The sequence below is a fragment of the Pleurodeles waltl genome, chromosome 7 (assembly GCF_031143425.1).
Source record: "Pleurodeles waltl isolate 20211129_DDA chromosome 7, aPleWal1.hap1.20221129, whole genome shotgun sequence".
Lineage (NCBI taxonomy): Eukaryota > Metazoa > Chordata > Amphibia > Caudata > Salamandridae > Pleurodeles > Pleurodeles waltl.
In genome coordinates, this window is record NC_090446.1 from 911,739,633 (window position 1) to 911,762,568 (window position 22,936).

Here is a 22,936-nt window from a genome sequence, read left to right on the forward strand (position 1 = left end):
GAGGGTTGGGAGGGGGTGATGAGCTGCCGTAGGCCTCCAGTGGTAGTTTACGGTTCTAGTAACACTTCCTCTTTATTTTGTTGCAGAGACGGAGAGAACTAATGGGCCAGCATGGACGACATTGCAGATCCCACGGCAGGCGCTATCCCCAAGCACATCCTGGATGTTTGGATCATCATTCTCATAATTCTGGCCACCATCATTGTCATGATGTCCTTGCTACTCTGTCCGGCCACAGCTGTGATCATATACAGAGTTCGGACTCACCCCATGCGCAATGGGGTTGTATGAGGCTAGAGCCAGGGGTAACGGAGGGGCTCTCTGGTGAACACTAACTTGCCATGGTTGGGGGCAGAGTGATGTCTTCTTCCTCAGGGACAATGCCAAGGAGGACCAAATAATCCCAGAACTAAGGTTTACAGTCTATGATTTGTTCTACACACTTCTCCTCGGCGACAGCAGGATGTCGCTAGCACTTACACGCAGGAAGGACATCGGTGACCAAGGGTGTGCTGTTGTGGAATATCTCATGCCTATCGGTTTTAGCCTCTTCCTTCTTAATATCTTAAATCAGGAACCAGATTTACAACTGTGAGAATTCTTGAGATGTTAAACCACTATATCTTCATCTAAAACATGATGTTAGTTTCATCTCGAAATATTTGTGGAAAGAGAATCACCCCGACATCTGCATGTAATGCAGACATTATGGGCCTGATTCACAAACGTCACTTTGTAGTATGTTTTCTAGTACTACAGTTGTACTAGAAAACAGACTACCACATGCTATTCACAAACTGCACTTTTGTAGTAACACAGTTTTGCAGTAAATTCCTACCCCCATTTTGGTTTATAGGAGGGTGTGAAGTACCAGTGTTTGATCTTGTGTCGTGCTGGACTTACTACAAAATTACTACAAAAATGAATTTGTCACTACCGAAAAGTAGTAAGCTTACTCAGAAGTGTAAACTTACAAAAAAATGTAAGTTACCTTTGTGGATCAGGGCTTCGGTGTCTACTCTGTAATTAGAACACTGAAATGTTGGGAGAGACATTGAAGTCAATAGAGTGCTTTAGGGTTCTAATGGCTGGTAGAAGCCCGGCGCTCCAACATTCCAATGTGTTTCACACAGCAAGAGCTGTGAACGAAGGCCTTATGGAGGGGATTTCAGTCCCTGGAAGCTCCACAAGACGTTTGTTTTATTTATTAAAGAATTCTGCCCTCTAGCAGCGGAATGTTCTAATAGCCTTATAGCCCTTCGTAGCTGGGATATACTGGTCACTAAAGTCCTGCTCCCTTGCCAAAGGCCCTTGCCTTTAGCTCAGGCCTTTAACACTGGAGCAGGCCTTTAATGTCGATCTAGCCCGTTATGCAGGCCATAAGGCTAAAATATAGATTCATCATGTCCAAGTAAATGAAGGTATAACAGACGGGGTAGCATTGTTTAGGCTGATGCACTCGCCCTGCAGCTGCATTGCGTTCAGTGTTTTGTACCCTGACCACTACCTTTGTTACACATTAATCATTTGTCCACGAGGTATCCTCTGTTGCCTCAGACATTGGATTTCTCTTGTTGAAGTCACAGCTCATCCAGTTCTCACACTGAGTGATCACATCAGTTTGTGTGTCACTCCTGTGTGCCTACAAACTCTTCTGTAAGTTAAAGGTACTAAGAAACACTAAGTGATATTGTGATGGGATAGGCTGGACTAATGAGCCGGTCCTCCTCCTGTTCCACCACCCCACCACATCTGTCACAGCTCATCCCTAGGCAGTATTATGACCCACACATAGTTTTACCTTTTTTATTATTTAAAATAAACTGTTTAAATTGTCCAAGGATATGTGAAATATATTAATATTAACCATATAATGATCACTCGGAGCAGAGTAACCCATTATAGTCCCCCACCCTGCCCGAAGAAAGAGGATTGCTAGACTTATATTATTGCTGTTTGAAGGCCCTCTCCCAATGCTCTATTGGCAGCCAGTGTTTCTTCTCTTTTGAATGAGAGGCTGAGCCTCACCCTAAGGGCAACACTGGCACCTGCAGCCTACACATACGGGTTCTGGAACCAGGTGACGATCTGGCATTTTTGAAGTTGAGGCTGGATGTTGCCACATGTCCAGGCCATTTGAAACGAGAGACTAACTGCACCCTCAACAGAAATATATCCAATGGGAAAGGGGCTGAGTCCAAGGAACCTTCCCCCACCCCCTCACAACCCACCTCCGGGGGGATCCCTGCATCAGTTATATTCAGGGATGGGGATAAATGTATTTTTAAAATACCCATCCCAAGTCCTGTCCAGTGCAGCAGGAGGAAAACCATGGCTCGGCTACTGGGAATCCATCTCCATAAGGAAAGCGGCATTTGTATAGCACTCAGTCTGCAGCACAACCCAGAGCACAAGGGCATTTTGAAAGCCTTTCTGCAGACAGATGATTGCTTCACCCGAGTAAACCTCTCAGAGAGCAAGCGGGTTGGAAGCTGGAGCCTTGAACATTATTCTGATACCAGTTTCTGAACGTAGTGACTATGTCCTTCTGTTTCCAGAGTTAGCGCTGGAGCCGACAAGGATTCCTGCCATTCAGAACATTATTTTTTCAAAAATGGGGCAAACTGTTACTTTTACATCACAACTGCCCAAATAAATTGGGGGGAAATCTCAGAAATTTCAAGGAGCCCTGAAGACTGGAGAAAAGCTGATGACAAATGTAAATACGTCTAGGACTGGCAGAATATGTGGGACTTTATTTCTCTGCAGAAGCGATTCTTGTTTGTGCCTATGAGAAACTTGTGGGCCACTTCTATAGGGCTGCTTCAATGGTCGGATGAAAGCTGCCCCTGTGCCCCGGCCTGGCAGGGTCTGCCTCTGCCTGCCGTGGCCGCTCCAGGGCTGGAACCAGTAGTTCTACTCATCTCTGTGGAATCATAATTGAACAAATATATTTTTTGCATTTGAGGACTTTATGAACTGGTTATGTGTTTTGTTGTTATCAAGGGGATCGCAGGCCTTCACCTTAGATAAAAGCTCTTAAAATGCAAATAAAAAAGCAAACAAAGATCCACGTCTCCATGCTTTATTGAGATTTACAGAATTGTAAATGGATTTGGGCTTTGTGTTACCGACAGGAGCGGTTTCTTCACTAGAGCGTGAGAGCTTTGCCCTCCATCGCCGCCTGCATTAACATTAATTAAAAAAAATCACGTGCTTTTTAAAAATTAATTCATAAGGGGTGGCCCAGTGCGGCTGGCGCTGTGTGGCAACTTTTGGGTAAGGCGTGGCCAACCCTACTGATTGGCAGGCAGCAGGTATTACATTAATTGTGCATGTCTGTTGGACAGGCTTCCTTAGGTGGTCAACACGCATGCGCGCTTCAGTCCTCCTGGGCCAGCGCAGTTAAGAGCCAGGGGAACACAATACAGCTCCCCTGGTCTCCTTTGGAGCACTGGGTTCAGCTGCTCCCACCAATCCTTGCGTTGTTCTCATGCCGTTTACTACAAAAACAGCATGAGAGCAAGGCATGGATTTGTTCTGTCCACAGCAGTTTCCATGCTCAGAAGGCAGCACAGGGGTGGGAGTAACACAAAACATGGCCAATCACTGTGTGGCTTTATTGTAAAGCCTTCCAGTGATTGACCATTTTCTGTTCCTTGCAGTCACGGTGTCAAAGTTCAGGCGAACAGCTCTGGAGACTGGAGTAAAAGACAACCCGGTAAGTTAGAACATGTTTTACTGTCTTTCCTGTGTGCGACTTTGAGTTGTGTCTATGTTAGTTCGAAAGCGCTTATGGCGCTCGATGCAGCTTCAGAGCGCTGAGTGCGATGGGGGAGAGAACTAAGGAAAAGATGTAAAGGAAAAGAAATAAGCAAACAAGAACAGCACGTACACAGCAGTGAGGCCGTTTCGAGGCGCTAAGAGGTGAATAAAAAAGGGGAAGGAAGTTAACAAGCGAGGGAAGAGAGGAGATGGGAGCATGATGTAGATATTATAGATTGCTTGCAAAGCGCTTTTCCCACCCTAAGCCGCGGTGGAGTCGAGCAGGTCCCAGAGCTCGATGGCGTGCTTGCGTGCGGAGCCGGTGTTGAGGAGTATGCAGTGGAGGTTGTTCCGGTCTTTGTAGGTTTCGTTGTTCTGTTGCAGGTGAATCTGCAGCTGTGGAATGAGAAGGATCCATGGGTGTTCCTTGGTGAGGACTGGAAGCATGCTGTGATGCGGCCGGGATTGAGGGCACTGAGTTGGTCGGGCGTGTAGCGGCGTCTGGAGATGCAGGGGTCTCGCGGACTGGGGGGGTGGTGCTGGGCGTGGTCCAGGCGCGGACGGGCGCAGACAGGGTTGCCTCTGGCGCGCCAGCGGAGCGCCCGCCGCGCGGACGCGCAGCGACCGGCATTTACGAAAGGAGGGTGGGAGGAGCAGCTGGGAGGCAGGAGGGAGCGGCGAATTGGAGCGCGAGGGAGGCAGCGACGGGGAAAGCGGCTCAGGGAGAGCCGACAAGGGGACGGGGGAGCCCACTAGGGGCAAAAGCGGCAAAAAGCAGCAGAATAGACGAGGAAACTGCAAAAGTGAAACGGCACGGAAATCCAGAGGCACAGAACACGAGTCACAAGTAAACGAAGGCCATAACTCATTTACATATTTTTTGTTGATTAGTATTAAGCTCGCACCAGATTCTGACTGGGTGTGCCACACATTCACCCAAGCTGATAAGTGGATTAACTTTCAGGAAACTGAATCAAGGGTTCAATTGTAGACAGGATGAAAGGCCTCTTAAGATCCAGGCCCGCAGCACCTTTCTCAGAAAGCTGCACTCGTAGCCTGCATAATCGTCGTTTTGCCCAGTTCACGTCACCTCCACTCGAGGTTCTTACAATTAAAGCAGGGTCCGCTTTCTGACACAGGGCCAAGCTCAAGGGCTGACTCCCACACAACTCTCTGACATGCATACATTTGATGCTTTTAACTTAATGGGTGAAACGAGTTCTCCTCTCATCCAAGTTCAACAGACAAGACCATCTAGCCTCTGACGCAGCATCGCGCACCAGATTCTGCTGAGGAAAGGCGGGAGAAGACGGGACGTGGGAACCCCTCCCTCAGCTGACTCCTGAGACAGGAGTCATCACCCAGCGAGGCAATGTTCAATTATGGAAGGAATCGGCTGCTTTTTTAATGTTTGTGCGCCTCTTTTATGGTCTGGAGGGCCAGTTTAACGGTTTATTTGTCTGATATTGCCACAAACATTGCCTGCTGCAAGTACGAGTACATGCAGTCTCCCATACCTTGCAATACACCTGCATGTTACTGGACGTTGATGTTTCTCGGGGTGCAAGGTTGGCACCCCGAGGTGGCTATCCAAATTGCAGGCAGTTCTACTGATTATACAGCTGTGATGCACTGTTGTTCTTGTTATGTTTTTTAAATATGTTTTAATATTTTTCATCAGTTTTTTTTATTCTTTTTAACTTAGTTATTATTCCTATTTCGTACAACTGTTTACTTTTATATTTTTGTACGGAATAACATTGAAAACTGATGCATGCAATTGATGTTTCTTTGTGAGAAATAGTTAAGGAATCTATTTGGGAGATAATGTAGTTCAACTAGTGTCCTTTTTCAAATAAAATCCACGATGCCGAGGCAGGAGAGGATTGTTGCTGTGTATGGCTTATTTATTACAGAAGGAATTGTGTTTTCACATTACAGCTTTCATAGTGGTTGTTGGGCCTTACCGGAAATGCACAATTTGCCCCTTTTTCTTTCAAAATCCCTCCCACACTATTCGGGCTCACTTGCAAAGTCAAATTTTCCCCAAACTGGTGCATCCCACCTCTTTGAAAAGTCACCAGCTACCACTGGTTCCCGATGTGTGACTGGTGCAGAATGACACAATTTACCTCCCTCCACTTGAATTGTGCCCATTTGTGTGCTCCTCTACTTATAATGGCTGGCAGAGGGCAATGCGCCAAACGTACCATATTGTGTGAAGTTGTGTGCATTTCATGATTACAACTTGCACAGTTGTGTTGGTATGTTCATCTGAGCTGAGTGAGTGTGTTTGAATTATTGTTCACTGAACCCCAACCAGCCCTGTGCCAGTTGAAACGGACTTCTCACTGCAAGGCACCATGGTAGTACATATTGGCATGGGACACACTCTTCATCATCTGTGCCCTCTAGAGCTAAGTGACAGCCTGTGAGTCATGAGTCCATGCTTAGTAGTCCCTGATCATCTTAATGCATGGAAGAGAGCTGACACTGCTCACAACTGACTTTACACCCACTGAGTTCTGATGAACTAACATAATACAGTGTAATTCTTCTTTAAAAAAAAAAAAAGTCAACTCAAAATCAATATGATGCATTGATTAGACAAGGCGGAATTCTGTGACTTCTGCATATTTTGTCACTGCTTCTCCTTTAGCTTCCCCATTTGGTGCTTTCTTGCTTATTATGTTGCTTCCTCACAAGTATGTGCAGGGATGTGACAAGGCTGTTCAGTACTCAATGCATTATTTTCCCACTGAGGCACTCCTCTTCACTATGAGAAAGAGTCTTTTGGAGTCCTTTTCTGACTTGGCCTTACCTCGCCTTATGTCCTGATTATATAGAGGGGCAGCTGCCGCAAACCTAAAGTGGTAGGGTGGGGGGAAGTGGTTAGGGGAACAATAATAATTTTAAAAAAATGTCCCCGTTGCTGCAGACGATGCTGCCAGCCGCCTCGGTGCACCTCTTCTCCCAGCAGTCACTGGGGCACAAAGCACAGACTCGCCACCCAAGCCGGATGCTGCTCTCATGTTATACCAATCATGAAAGAAGCACCAGGATTACCCTGAGCAGGCTTGGTCTGACGCTTGGTTAGGCACATGGAGCCTGTGCCATTTCTCCACCCGGTTGTGCAAGTCATTTTGGCCATCCTAAGATGGCCGGCCAAACAAGCATGCGCGCTTACAGTGCTCATCATTCTCCTCCCTGCCATGGCCGAGCCCCGCCCCAACCTCGATTCCATGGCTCAGTCAGTCAGTAGAAAATAAAATGATAATATTGTTTTATTGTCATCATTTTATTTTTCATTGACTGACTCTGAGCAGTGGGGTGACGCTCTGCCCCATTTATGGAGGAGCCTTCCCTGATAATATGACTGCATTACTCGGACAAAAAGGGTGACAGTAAATGAAAGTTCACAAATACGCCCTCCTTACTTGTCATACACATCAACCAAATTAAGGTGTATCGAACCTGTACCAGGACTACATCATAGAAGAAATCTGTATTATAGAACCACATTCCTTTGACCTATAAGAATATGCTTCTAGCATACACTTCTCTTCCATGATGTAGTTACAGCGTTGCTGCATGCACACTAAGAACAAGTGTAACAAATGAGCCACACTCATTTAGTAGGAGAGTGGTAAGGGTGTGGTATGTAGTTGCCGGTGCACTTTGGAGCACATAGTCACAAATAAAGTTTGATGTGGCAGAGCGCAGTCACTTACAACATATTTCCATTGAAATGGCCAATACATTTGCACAGACATGCAATTTTACTGATACACTATAGAGAACACAATCAATAAAGTTTGGAAACTGAGTTTCATGAATATTTGTCATCTGCACATCACCAGCAAAAAATCCTTGGTTTGTCCTGTTCGTATTAAAATCTGTTTCCATCATACTTCAGGATTACTCTCTGAATTTCTGCTATGTTTTGAAATATCTGCACAGTTCATTTACAGGTATTTAAATGTTGTATGTTAGAAAAAACCGACATCCTACAGCTTTTACTTTCACACTACCTGTACCCTAGCAAGATTGTCAGATAGTTCACTTTATAAAATTAATCAAATTTGCAGTCAGAGAAAGAAAATACTGTTCTTTATGTTAAAAAGATAAGTCAAAAATGTTCAGAAGACATAGCCTGATATTTGACCTATGTCTTGAAATACATGGCAAATGTGACAAGATAAAAACAACATTGAAAGACATCTTTATTGCTCATTCACCTTCTGAACGCAGCATTTTTATTTTGTGGGTGCTGCTGCACCCACCCACACCCCTACTTCGAGAGCCTGCTATGCCGATTTAGCGTTCACACTGGCTCTAAGTTTTAAGCTGTCTCCTGAGACAACTGTCGCTGCAAGATCTATTGTTCTTTAAAAAAAATCTAAAAAGGGATTAGAGCCCACTTATTTATTTTCATTCGTGAGTGATGGTAGCTGGTTTTATTTTGCCAGTAGCCCAAGATGGACCACATGGCTTTCGGGGGGATTTTGGTTTCAGCTCTTTATCTTTGAGACACAAAAGCACAGAGACAGCAGTGGGAGCCCGCACATACACAAGACTCTCACATTTCTTCATGTTAAAGCCAGTATTACTGTTGAAGAGTTAACTAAATTCATTGGCACACTGCTGTACCATCCACAAATCCTGATCTGTTCCAGGCTTGTGCTTGTTCTTTTTGCTTTTACTTACAAGACAATATGAAACCATTAGAGTTGAAGCTTGAGCTTCAAGGGCTGCGCACAAACCATCAGCAGTAATCAAATTTACCTCTACCGACCACTGAGCCCTCAAGTCACCCTCATATCTATTTACCTCTTCCCACCCTTGACCCCTCAAGTCACCCTTATATCCCTTTATCTCTACCCACCCCTGAGCCCTTATCATCCTCACCTCCATTTACTTCTACACACCCCTGAACCCACAAGTCACCCTCACCTCCATTTACCGCTTCCCACCTAGGAACCTTCTATTCACCCTCATCCCCCTTTATCTCTACCCAACCCATAACTTTCAGTTCACCCTCATCACCCTTTGCCTCTACACTTGCCAGAACCCTTAGGTTACCCTCAACTCCATGTACCTTACCCACCCTGAAACCTCAAGTCACGCTCACCACCTGTTATCTCTACCCACCCCAAACCCTCAAATTACCCTCAATTCCCATTACCTCTATCCACCTGAACCCTCAGGTTACATTCACCTCCCTTTACCTCTACCCAACGCTAAACCCTATAATCACAGTTTTTAAAATAATATAAAAGTATGTCATTTAAAAAAAAAAACTTTGTGTGAAGTACTGCATGATAGAGGTACAAATACTTACCTGTGTAGTACTTATGTGCGTGGTAAAAACTGTATGGTAAAAAACACCCCACCTCTTCCTGAAACACTCTCCTGCATTCACTTTAGTGCCCTTAAATGTTGTGTCGTACCTGTCAGATGTTTTAGGTCTTTCAGTATTTTCTCCTAACCTTTGTTTCTTTGACAGTTTGTCTACCCCATTCCCCGCTCCCCCCCACACCTTATACTTTAGGCCTCTTTGACACAGCACATGCACTGTCGCTTGCAAGCCATTTTGTTGACTTACAGGGGGTTTAGAGCCCACCCATTGCTTATTCATGGTTGGCTTCATCGTCATTCTCATTTCCTTGCTTTTCTGGACAGTGAGTGCCAGTTTCACTTCCTCTCCCTGTGTTTTTCGCCTACCATGGCCCAATTACTGCTCTCTTTGCCCAGTGTCTTTCCACTTCTTGCTGCTTTCAGAGGTACTTTTTTCCCTTTTACTTGCATCCCTTCCTCCCTTGTTGCTTGCCCTGTACCTTAACCCTACTTTTGTGTTGTTGCTTTTGTGGAACTCTCCTGCCTCTCCCCTGTTGTTGCTTGCCATGTCTACCCACCTCCCACTCCGACTTCATTGCTTCCACCTTACCTTCCTGCAGAAAAAAACACCCCAAAGTCACACAAAATTATTTTAAGATGCTACAAAGATGCAGACAGTACTGTGCTTCCCACTCTGCATTGCCTTTTTGGCATCATCTTCATGTGAGGCAAACACTGTGAACTTCTACTCTGATGTAAGATAACTACAGCATTTTTCCAGTAAAGGCAGAGAATAACTCCATACTAAGAAAATTGATCACTGCCTCTCCCGGTTAGCACTGGCTGCGGCATAGCACTTTTTTCTCTAGGTTTCAGCCATGATGCACAGGAGCCTCCTGAAATTAACATAGAATGCCCTAACAGGCCACAAACAAGCCAGCTCAAACAGCAAGGAACTCTTCGCCATTGTGAAGGAATTCCCCAACCTCACAGCCATCGGAAAATACATCACCCCCTCCCAAGAACTGTGCGACATCCTATCAAACTTCTTCACAACAAGATCTCAGTTATCTAGGAAATCTTTGAACCCCAATCCTCCACCACAGACAGCATCGGCCTGCTCACACCCACGAACATAAACCCAGAACACCTGCTCACCCGTTGGAACCCCCTCACGACTCAAGCCACAATCTCCATTATGCCCTCCATGCATTGGGGAGCACCCAAGGATCCCTGTTCCCACCACGCTTTCAACCTCAGGAGCAGTACAATTGGTGACGAGCTCAACAAAGTTTTGAACACCTCCATCAGCATGGTCTCCTTTCCTGAGGACTGAAAACAAGCTGAAGTGAGGCCCTTATGAAAAAAAACATCCTGTGACCTGGCAGAACCAAAGAACTATCGGCTCATCTCCCTGCTCTCCTTTATGACAAAGGTCCTCGAAAAGCTATCAACCAGCAACTCACCAAAAACCTGGAACTCTACAACCTAGAACCCTCTCAGTCCAGATTCCGAGCCAACCACAGTCCCGATTGCAGCCACCGATTACATCAGAGCTCTCCTGGATCACAGTGAAATGGCTGCCTTCATCCTTCTGAGCCTGTCAGCTGCTTTTGACATAGTCTCCCACCAAATCCTGATCAACAGACTCCATCAAAAGGAGTCCAGCGAAATGCCCTCAAATGGATCTCTAAATACCTCACAGGAAGGACCCAGAGAATCCATCTCTCACTGTTCACCTCCGAACCCAAACAGATCATCTGTGGCATCTCCCAAAGATCGTCCCTCAGCCCCACCCTCTTCAACACATACAAAACCCGTCTGGCCAACACAGTCATGTTGTATGGACTGAACATCCTCTCCTATGCCTATGACAACAGCTCATCCTCTTGCTGTCAGAAGACCCCTCCAGTACCAGAGCCAACTTCCACAAATGTTTGATGAACTTCACCAACTGGTTGAAGAACAGCTGTCTCAAACTCAACATGGACAAGACAGAAGTCCTCATGATTGGGAACAATACCTCACAATGGAACGAAACATGGTGGCCTGCTGAACTCAGCACTTCCTCTACCCCGTCAGACCATGCCCACAACCTCGTCATCATCTTGGACAGCAAGCTGTCCACGAAGAAACAGGTAAATGCAGTCTCATCTGCCTGCTCCGCAAGATCATCATGTGGCTTCCAGACAGCACCAGAAGGAACGTCCTGCAGGCCCTCATCACCAGCAGGCTGGACTACGGGAACAGACTCTATGTAGAAATCACCGCACACCTCCTGAAGAGACTACAGACACCACAAAACTCAGCAGCCAGACTTGTCATAGACCTCAATAGAAGAACCCATATCACGACCCACCTCAAGAAGCTACACTGGCTCCCAAGCCAGAATGGATGCCAATTCAAGATGTTGACCCACGCATACAAAGCCCTAAACAACATAGGACCTGCATACACCAACAAGCATTTGACCTTCCACCAATCAACCTGACACCTACGATCAGCTTCCCCCTTTCTCGCAGACACCCTCTGGATCTGCTGAAGCAACAGCAGAGGACACCCCTTCTCACACCTGGTGGCCAGAGCCTGCAACGACCTTCATGTGCACCTCAGGACCGCCTCATCAATCCAGCACTTCAGGAAAGTCTCAATACGTGGCTGTTCAGATGAACAGTCCACCACGAAGCAGCTAGCATCTTTAGAGCCTTGAGACCCTCACAAATGATTTGCTGCACTTTAAAAATCCCTTGATTGATTTATTGAGCCTTGTAGCAGTTCACCATCTAAATGAAATTGACAAAGCAAATAGCCCTCCCATAGGCAAGACCTATTGGCTTTGCTAATGCCCATTTGGTTTCTGCGACTGCAGTCCCATCTATGAGCCTTTTCCCCACTCTGTGCTACTTTCTCATTTGGTAGCTAATGTTCTAAAACAACCTGCGCAGTTCTGTGAATCATCAACGCTAGTAATTTAAAATTCTTTGGAAATGGATGACATCATAAATCCAAAAGTCCGGAATCACAATTTTTAAATGATTGAAATATGATCCACAGGGAACTTACCCGTCAACTTGAAATGCTCTAAGACATTTTCATGACCAAGCCATGGAATTTTACCTCACACCATGATTTGTGTTAAGACAACATGTAAAAATAGGCTTCCAAGAGCTAGCAAAGCAGCATTTATGGAGCTGATCCTAGCTGAGCACTGCCACCACTGCAGCCCCTCCCCTCCCTTCCAGCCCAGCTTCCCTGAAGGGGTCCTGTGGGACATTAAACCAAGCAGCACAGGAAACAGAGTCTTGCGATTTCCGAGCTGCTGAGCCGCAGGAAGGCTGAATCTGCCTCATTGTTCTGCAGTGCTACTGATCTGCCTCCTCTGGGGGTAAAAGCTTCCTGCTTTTCCTGTGACACATTCTGTCCTGGCTCCTGACACCGAAGAGGAAGGACGAGAACTCAACCCCGAGATATTGGAGCGCTTTACATGAGCACCAGCTGTTTCTTTCTTTTGCTCTCTCGCTTTTTTTTGCAGTTTTATGTAGCACAAACTCGCCCCGAAGATTTTGGAGCACTTTGAATGAGCATCAGGTGTTTCTTTTTTTGCAGTTTTATATAATGCAAACTCGACCCGCAGATAAATGATGAAGTGCTTTACCCGAGCTTCAGTTGTTTCTTTTCTTATTTTTTTCAGTTTTATATAGCACGAACTCGACTCGAAGATATTGGGGCGCTTTACATGAGCACCCGCTGTTTCTATGTTCATTCATTTTTCATCCCTATATTTATCAGTGCGGGTAAAGGTCTGCCTTTCTCTCTGCCACCCCCCCCCCCCCCACCCCCAAACCCTGCCAGCTCCGGTGTTGGTGACAAACATTACAGGTGATAGCCTGCACCTCTGGCTCATCCCTTAATCCCATTGTTTACATCTCAGGAAAGGAAGGCTTGTTTTTCCCTCTCAATATCCCTCCTGAAGCCAAAACCGTCTCATTCACACCATCAGTGCCTGCCACTGCAGGTGGAGACCTGTCCTTTTCCCTCTCGGTATTACCCGGTGCCAACGAGTAACACTAGCATTGCCTGGCACTCATACCTCGGTGTCTGGATGTAAAGACATACATTCACTAACACCCACATCACCAAGTCCCGCGGTCCTTCCGTACACATCTCACTGCCGCTGGAGGTTAAGGGGCGTTCCTTTTCCTCTGATTTATGTATTTATTTGGCATATTTGTGAAATGTAAGCCTTAATAGTTACAGGGCAAGGCATAAGTCAAAAGAACTTCAACCCTGTAACTCAAGTTAGTTAAATGGGTATAGATATTACAAAATTGCATAGAAGAAATGTATAAGCCTAAAAAAACAAATCATGAAAGTAATGGCGAAAGAGGTGAAACTTTGTTTTTTTGGGACATTTTTTTGCAATTCTCAAGAATTCCAAGAGTGCTCTTGGAAACCTACGACAACTTGCTGTTTGCGCAGTTTCATAAATATTTATTCAGTTTCATAAATATTTTTGTATGCAGAATTGTACTTAAAATACAATCTGCACGTGCAAAGTAGACGCAAAAGTGAATTTGGAACTTTTTTTGTTTAAAAAATAGATAAAATATTTTTCCTTGTGGAGAAAATCCCTTCCTCTGGGGTCACTCCCTTCCTATTTCCACTCCGGAAGAGCACTTATCCCTGCCCTTGCCAGAAGGGAATCGGCATCTGTTTCTAGGGTGGGAAGTAGCGTGCAAATTGAGGACAAGTAAAGGACAAGTGTAGTTGTTGCCCAGGTGCACGGGCAGAGAAAGGGCCATTAAGAGTGTTTTATTTTCCGACTATCATGGAGCAGGTTTGTTCTGCATTGAACTACGCCCTCCCGAGATAAACAACATCGCCTTCAGATACCTTGGTTGTTACTGAACCAAAACAGGACGTTCAATGAAAGAAGAACAGGGGTGATGTGCTAAACAAATCTTCTAGCTCCTGCCAAATGCAGCGGGGTCCTTGAGCCACCACGTGTGCGTGGGAGGGTGAGTGTGTCAAGAAGTCAAAATATTTGTTCCAGGCCTTGCGCTTCAGCGGGTAAAGTTCAGCTCTGTCTCTTGCGTAGGAGACAATCACTGAAGATATAACTCTCACAGGCAATGTCTTGAATCAGCACCAGAGGAAAAGGCGAAGCTTGTCTTATTTCTTTTGGTGTTTTGAACCAGGCTGTTTCACATGCTGCAGTGTCTGGCTCACACAATTGGTGAGCCGACCTCTGCTGTCTGGTTGAGGAGCGGGGTGGACACAGCCTAGTCCCTGAATAGGCCTCCACAGTGCACAATTTGTGGAGATCCACTGAGAGATGCTAGGAAGTGGTCCCATTCTTGGCGAGAGTTGGCCCTAACGATTGTCACAAGGTGTTTAAAGGACTCCACATAGAGGCTTTTCTTTAAGGCCTTACTGAAGGTGGCAGACTGGGTCGGGCCTACAGGTGTATTCTGGGATATTCAACCTTGATGTGTTACTTCTGAGCTACTTTGGATTCAGTTTGTCTTGTGTGATAAGTTTGGAACTGCCTGACCTGAGGTATCATCTGATGACGTATTTTGCAGACCAGCTTCGCACATAATTAGGGTACATGTCTGTAGGCTTTGCTCTCAACTTTGAATTTGTTTCTTTTTTCCTTTGATTGCAATTTGTTTGTGACTCTTCAAATTTTTGAGTCTTTTTTTGGTGAGCGGCAGGATGTAGACCGTGTTACAATAAAGCAGATCATAGAGAATCATATTTCTTTATGTATCCTGAGCGTTATAAAACTTGCTGTTTCCTTTCTACTGCTGAGCTCTGCTGGGATGCTGGAAAATGAGAGCTGTGAATCAATCAAAACACTAAGAGCTTGAATTAAGAGTTTGGCCAACGGGTTACTGTTTGCATTATCACTAGTGCTATAGAATATAATCCATTTATAATACGGTGGATGGGATGACAGCCATGTTTGTTAGGGAGTAACCAATCAGTCAAACTCTAAATTAGACCCTTAGCTTTTTGTGCCTTTTCATTGAGTGTTGATCCTCCCCCTACCTTGACGACAAAAGGTAGCCTTCACTTAGTTGAATTTCTCACCACCAATATCTTAGTTTTGAGCCAATTAAAGCACTGGAGGTTCTGCCTTATGATGAAATAAATGTGCCTCAGGTGTTTGTTTTGATGTTCAAGGTGACAGACCAGCCATAGGTAGATATGTGGAACATCTGCATACATATGGTACTGTAAGACTTGTTATGAGATCCCTTGAGCCAAGGGCTGCGTGTAGATGCTCAACAAGTACAACAATAATGAGGAACCTGGTGTGACGCCATACAGCATTGTGTTGAGTCCTCATATGGAGGAGCAGATACTATCCTGCTGAGAGGTAGGAGCAGGTCCACCTCAGAGCTTCACCTGTAACCTTGAACACTTCCCCACTCTGTTCTACACTGCGGTAAATGGAATAGAATCAAGGCTACTGGTTGGTTTGAATCGAGGGAAGAGGCATCTTCACCGTCGTCAGAAGGCACTCATCAAGTTCTCACTGTTTAACTTCACTTTCCATTGCCTTATTAGGAAAAGTAAGGTTAGAAACAGGCCTACTTTTTGGTAGGTCTTTCGGGTTGCTCAATGATCTCAAACCCGGGAGTATGTTATTAGAGTACTGAAAAAAGATCCTTGAAAGGGGGATGTGTTCAGCACCTGTGAGTGAGCAAGTGATGGTGTATCCATGTGTTCGTTCGGCAATACTGTTGGGCATCATCTGGTTGGGAAGTCACAGTGTTTCATTTTCTCTTAAGAACAAATTACTTCAGGGCCGTTCATGGGTGTAACAATGACAAAAAAGCCTAGAGCAGTGACAGGAGTATGGGTGTGACCATTGCATAGCCAGGAGTATGCACAGTTTCTCCTCTGTGTATATTGATTGAAAATGATGATTGATTTACCCCATTCCCCACTAACTCCCCCCAATACCCCAATGTAACATCAGTGACTGTCACTGGGGGATATAGGGCCAGATGCACAACTGTTTTTAGCAGCCAGAAACAGAGATTCTGCCCGTTTGCAGATGCTAAAACAGCCTCTGGCATGTACAAACCCTATTTGTGAGTCGGTAACCTAATACTGACTCGCAAAATAGGGTTTTCAAGTCGCTATTAGGAAGGGGTGTGACAAGGGTGTCCCTTCCTAAAAGCGAGTCGCAGGGGGATGTATGATTGTTTTGGGAGCAGAATGCAGTCGCAAAACAGTCACAGTTTACTGCCTACTCCAAGTCGGTAGTAAGATAGTCCCAAACGCGACGGGGTCGCTGTGGGACCCCTTCACCTTTGTGAATGGTAGCAAAAATGTTTTTTAAGAGCAGGCAGTGGTTCCAAAAACCACTGCCTACCCGTAAAAAAATGAAACTGAAATGCTTCATTTTTTATTTTGAAACACATTAAAAAAAAAGTTGCTTCATTTAAAAGCAAAATACAGACATGGTGGTCTGCTGTCTCCAGCAGGCCGCCATCCCTGTGACATTGCCCATTCCTAATTTGTGGCAAATTGCGACCTGCCTCATGAATATTGATGAGGTAGGTCAATTGCGACCCCATTGAGAATCGCTAAATGTGTTACACCGCAGCGCTCGCTGCGGCCGCGGGCTCAGGTTGCCGCGGCGCGGCACGTTAATTTTGCCGCGGCCGACGCCCGGGCCGCGGTAGACGCCGAGGCAGACACCCAGGTCGCGGGGGTCGCCGCGGCTCCGGCGAGGGCCATAAAGGCTCCAGGGAGCCGGTCTGGGGGTCACGGCGCTCGCCGCTCCCCCTTTTTCAAGTTCTGCCTTAAAGGCAGACGCGGCAGAGCCTGAAACCCCGAGGGGGTTTCAGGCATGGCCGCACACAGCGCATTATGCGCTTAACATTTATTTCTCTTGCATGTATTCACCTGCCCACCACCACTTACCGATGTTCCTAGGACAAACCGAACCCTTACACTGGGGGTTCTTTATACTTGCCTTTTTTCTCTTCCCAGCATGCTTACCACTTCCTCTCTACCCAGCATGCATTGTCTAACACACATACCTAATTCATTACTCTTTTCTTTTCCCCAATCCAAGATGGCGGTGTTCTACTTCCTGTTTCCTGTTTCCTCTCCAAGGGTATTTAAGGGGATTCCAACTGCCTGTTCATTGCGTTGCAACACTCCTTGGTGATAGTCACGCTCCTATTTGATATCCTTCTGCGAATCCTGTCTGTTCCTGATTTGCTTTGTTTTCCTGCCTTCCTGAACTGCGGTCCTAATACCCTGGTGTCCTCCTTTTCGTTTCAGGGAGTTCCTGTGGAGGTTTTTTACCCTACTGGGGTTTTTCCTCTGGGACTCCTTCTGGAGGGCACGGACTGTAGTGGTTCGCTCATACCAAACAGCACCGTGGCTACCGGAAGGGGTCGCCCCTACCTCGGCCAGAGCAGAACCCGTCGGAACAAGGACCGTTCCCCTACGCCTCTCCGCTGCGAGGGTAAAACCGTTGAGAACCGCGACAGATTGCAACGCCCACAATTCCTGTTGCAGTCCGGAACTATGGATAACCCAGTGGTAAACACGGAACCTACTAACCAGGACCTACTGGCGACGATACAACAACAGGCTCAAGAACTCCAGCAATTACGTACTGAGAATACTGTTTATCGACAAACCTTTGCCTCCAGGACCACAGATGTCCCTGCAGTAGCCGTCTCTACACCTCGATTTTCCGGGGATCCCACCACATTAAAAGAATTCCTGGATGCCTTAACGGTGTACTTTGCCTTTCGCCCCTCGCAATTTGTACAAGATAAGACCAAGGTGGGGTATTTGATTAGTGCCTTATCAGGACCAGCCTTGGCCTGGGCCACACCTCTAGTAACCGGAAACGATCCCTGTCTATCTAATTATTCCACCTTTATCACTACTTTTAAACAGATGTTTGAACGCCCTGGACTCGAGGCGTCAGCAGAAGAGGCTCTTTGCGAAGTCCAACAAGGGAGTCAGGATGTATTACAATACATCACCCGTTTCAGACAATTAGCTGCAGAAACAACCTGGGTGGAACGTACCTTGGTGACACTCTTTCGTAGAGGTCTAAGAGAGGACATCAAAGATGAACTAGTACATTCTGCCAGGATAGAAAACCTCAAAGGGTTGATGGACCAAGCACTAACTATAGAGTATCGGTTAAATGAACGACGAATGGAGAAAAAGAAGAGTCGTTTGCCTTTTCACTCAGTACCATCTCGTCCCTTCGCCCATCGTTCCGAGGAAGCCCGCCCTGAATCCAAAGGGAATACCGAGGAAGAGCCCATGCAGATTGACACAGCTCGCGGACCTCTATCCGCCAGCGAAAGGGAACATAGACGAAGGAAGGGGCTTTGCCTATATTGTGGTGCAGCTGGTCACCTAATTCGCGCCTGCCCCATTCGTCCAACCAAGCCCTTGGGAAACGCCAACTCCCGTCCCCAGTAAGAAGGGTGAGGACGGGATATCGTGATATACCTTCTATTTGCTCTTCCAGGGAGGAAGGAACTGCTCTTTTTCTCTTACCAGTTATCCTCCATTTAACTGATGGCCGTGAAGCAAGAACTTTGGCTTTATTGGATTGCGGAGCCAGTGGCCTATATTTAGATGAAACCTGGGCCAAAGAACAACAAATAACACAAATACCCAAAGAAATACCAGAACAGGTACATACTGTTGATGGGTCACTCTTGGCCTCTGGACCGGTACAATACACCACCCCTACTTTCTGTTTACAGTTCGGTAAACATCAGGAAATTCTCTCGTTTGACTTAATCTCATCACCACACCATGTCATGATCCTGGGAATTCCATGGCTTACACGGCACAATCCTTACATCAACTGGGAAACAAAAACCATTTCGTTATCCTCCCATTTTTGTCAACACCATTGCTATCCGGCCGGGGATTATTGGTCCCCAAAAAGTCTCTCAACAGCACCTGCCCAGGTGGGAGGATCCATTAATGTTCTACAGGGAGTTCCCAGACAGTATCAGGACTATATCGATGTATTCCAGAAGCCAGAAAGACCTGAATTGCCACCCCACAGAGAATACGACTGTGCCATTTCTTTAGAGCCAGACACTGTAGTTCCTTTTGGGCGGATGTACTCCCTCACCGAACCAGAGAAACAAATTCTGAAGGAGTACCTAGATGAGAATCTACAAAGTGGGTTAATAACTCCCTCCTCTTCACCCGCCGGGGCTCCTCTTTTCTTTGTACCAAAGAAAACCAAAGACCTGCGTCCCTGTATCGACTTGAGAGGGTTAAACAGGATCACTATCAAAGACCGGTATCCGCTACCCCTCATCAAAGACATCTTAGAAGCAGTCAGAGGAGCCAAGAGGTTCACTAAACTGGATCTCCGAGGAGCCTATCATCTGCTAAGAGTCAGAGAAGGTGATGAGTGGAAGACCGCCTTTAGAACACCTTTTGGTCACTACGAATATAGAGTAATGCCCTTCGGACTCACTAATGCCCCGTCCATCTTTCAAAGATTCATGGATTCTATCTTTTCTGATCTTTTGCAACAAACAGTGGTAGTGTATCTTGACGATATCCTAATTTATTCGGTTCATCCAGAGGAACATTCCAAACACGTCCGCCAAGTCTTAGAAAGACTCCGACAACATCATTTGTTCTGTAAGCCTGAAAAATGCGAATTTGATCAGATAGAAGTGAAATATTTGGGATACTGTATAGACCAAACCGGAATTGCCATGGACTCAGACAAAGTACAGGCTATATTGAACTGGCCATCTCCTTCTTCCATCAAGGAGACTCAATGTTTTCTGGGACTAGCCAACTTCTACCGGCAGTTCATAGCAGACTTTGCCCAGAGAACCAGCTTCATTACTCAAACCCTCAAAAAGGAACACCTAAAGAAAGGTTTTTGTTGGACACCAGGCGCTGAGTCAGCTTTTCAGGACTTAAAGAAAGCCTTTAGTCAAGCCCCTATTCTTCGACACCCAGACACTAGCAAACAATTCATTGTTGTCACAGACGCCTCAGAAAGAGCCATTGGGGCTGCCTTGTTACAAAGACAAGACGATGATGACCTAGAACACCCTGTATTCTATCTATCCCACATTCTATCTGATTCTGAGCGAAACTATTCCGTGCTAGAACGCGAATTACTCGCCTTAAAGGTCGCGTGCACTGAATGGAGACACTTTTTGATGGGATCAAAGGAGCCCTTCAAAGCCCGGACCGATCATAGAAATCTACAGTGTTTAAGAAATTTCCAGTGCCAAAATAGCCGGCAAGCTCGATGGGCCTTCTTCTTCAGCCAGTATGATTTCTATATCACCTACATCCCTGGTTCTCAGAACATCCTGGCGGATGCCCTGTCCCGACGTTATCCTGGGTGCGGTGATTCCGCGGTTCAAAACTTATTCGACAACAATAAAATCATAGGGGTAGCACAGACCTTTTTAGATCAAGTTAAGTCTGAATATGCCCGTCTACACGAAACAGAACTAAAGAGGTTACGTCCACAGCTGCACATAGATCATGACTACTATTATCATGATAAGGCCCTGTTTTTAGCCACTAAAACAGTGCAAATCGAAGCCTTACACATGTGCCATGATTCTCCTATTGCGGGTCATCGAGGAGTGAAAGCGACTCAAGATCTTTTGCTTCGCTCTTTCTGGTGGCCAACTCTCAAGGCTGACACTGAGGCATATGTGTTATCCTGTCCTACATGTGCTCAAGCCAAGACACCCCGAACCAGACCTGTGGGCTTACTCCGCCCATTACCTGTTCCCCCAGGCCCATGGCTTACCATATCCACCGATTTTATGTGCGCCTTACCTTCCTCAATGGGAAACCACGTCATAATGGTAACTGTGGACTCCTTCACCAAGATGGCCCACTTCACGGCCTTGAGAAAGTTACCCACGGCAAAGGAGTTAAGTCAGGTCTTTACTCAAGAAATTTTCAGGCTACATGGGCTACCCCAAGTTATTATATCAGACAGAGGTCCCCAATATATCTCCCGTTTCTGGAACCAATTCTGCAAGATCTTGGGGATCCAGGTGGCCTTGTCATCCGGGTTCCACCCTCAAACCAATGGACAAACAGAACGACTCAATCAGGGTCTCGAGCAGTACTTACGTAGCTTCTGTAACGCTACACAAAGTAATTGGGCTCCCTACTTACCGCTTGCCGAATTCTCCTATAATAACTCTCTACACAGTGCCTCTAAAGTCTCTCCTTTCTATGGCTCCTATGGTTTCCATCCCAGGGCCTTCCCAACTCCCCTGAGAGACAACTCCAACCTTCCCGCCATCTCCTCTTTCGTTCGACAGCTACGGGGTATACAGCGAATTATCCATTCTAACCTTGTGTCCACCAAGTCCCGCATGAAGACAATAGCAGATAGGAGACGCTGTGCGGCTCCTCTATATCAAGTCCATGATAAGGTCTGGCTCTCCTCTAGATTCCTACCTCTCCGACTCACCCAAAACAAATTCAAGCCCCGCTTTTATGGTCCCTTTCTCATTCTCAAGAAGATCAACCCAGTGTCCATGCGTCTTCGCCTACCTCGGACATGGAAGATCCACCCAGTATTCCATGTCTCGCAACTGAAACCTTACCGTCCTGATCTCTTTCATAGGTAGTTGCCCTGTCCCCCTCCTTTGTTGGTTGACAATGTGCCTGAATACGAAGTGCAGGAGGTCTGTGACTCTCGATTTTTCCATGGGCGCCTCCAATACCTTATTCATTGGAAGGGGTACCCTTTGAGTGAGTGTTCCTGGGAGGATGCCTCTTCAGTCCATGCTCCTCTTTTAATCCGCCGCTTTTTTCGGCTCTTCCCTCACAAACCCGGGGCCTCGGGGAGGGGGCATACTGTTACACCGCAGCGCTCGCTGCGGCCGCGGGCTCAGGTTGCCGCGGCGCGGCACGTTAATTTTGCCGCGGCCGACGCCCGGGCCGCGGTAGACGCCGAGGCAGACACCCAGGTCGCGGGGGTCGCCGCGGCTCCGGCGAGGGCCATAAAGGCTCCTGGGAGCCGGTCTGGGGGTCACGGCGCTCGCCGCTCCCCCTTTTTCAAGTTCTGCCTTAAAGGCAGACGCGGCAGAGCCTGAAACCCCGAGGGGGTTTCAGGCATGGCCGCACACAGCGCATTATGCGCTTAACATTTATTTCTCTTGCATGTATTCACCTGCCCACCACCACTTACCGATGTTCCTAGGACAAACCGAACCCTTACACTGGGGGTTCTTTATACTTGCCTTTTTTCTCTTCCCAGCATGCTTACCACTTCCTCTCTACCCAGCATGCATTGTCTAACACACATACCTAATTCATTACTCTTTTCTTTTCCCCAATCCAAGATGGCGGTGTTCTACTTCCTGTTTCCTGTTTCCTCTCCAGGGGTATTTAAGGGGATTCCAACTGCCTGTTCATTGCGTTGCAACACTCCTTGGTGATAGTCACGCTCCTATTTGATATCCTTCTGCGAATCCTGTCTGTTCCTGATTTGCTTTGTTTTCCTGCCTTCCTGAACTGCGGTCCTAATACCCTGGTGTCCTCCTTTTCGTTTCAGGGAGTTCCTGTGGAGGTTTTTTACCCTACTGGGGTTTTTCCTCTGGGACTCCTTCTGGAGGGCACGGACTGTAGTGGTTCGCTCATACCAAACAGCACCGTGGCTACCGGAAGGGGTCGCCCCTACCTCGGCCAGAGCAGAACCCGTCGGAACAAGGACCGTTCCCCTACGCCTCTCAGCTGCGAGGGTAAGACCGTTGAGAACCGCGACAAAATGTGTCTGTGACACATTAGTACATTTCCTTTTGCG

At 46.6% G+C, this 22,936-nt stretch overlaps 1 protein-coding gene across 1 annotated transcript in view; it reads left to right on the forward strand.

Annotated features, from left to right (window-relative positions):
* Positions 1-3,069, forward strand: part of SMIM3 (small integral membrane protein 3) — a 58,105-nt gene extending 55,036 nt beyond the window's left edge. The window contains exon 2 of the mRNA XM_069199564.1: positions 87-3,069. Within this exon, the coding sequence (XP_069055665.1) occupies positions 112-291 (180 nt within the window). The 5' untranslated portion in view covers positions 87-111 and the 3' untranslated portion in view covers positions 292-3,069. The remainder of the gene's footprint in view (positions 1-86) is intronic.
* Positions 3,070-22,936: the final 19,867 nt, after the last annotated feature.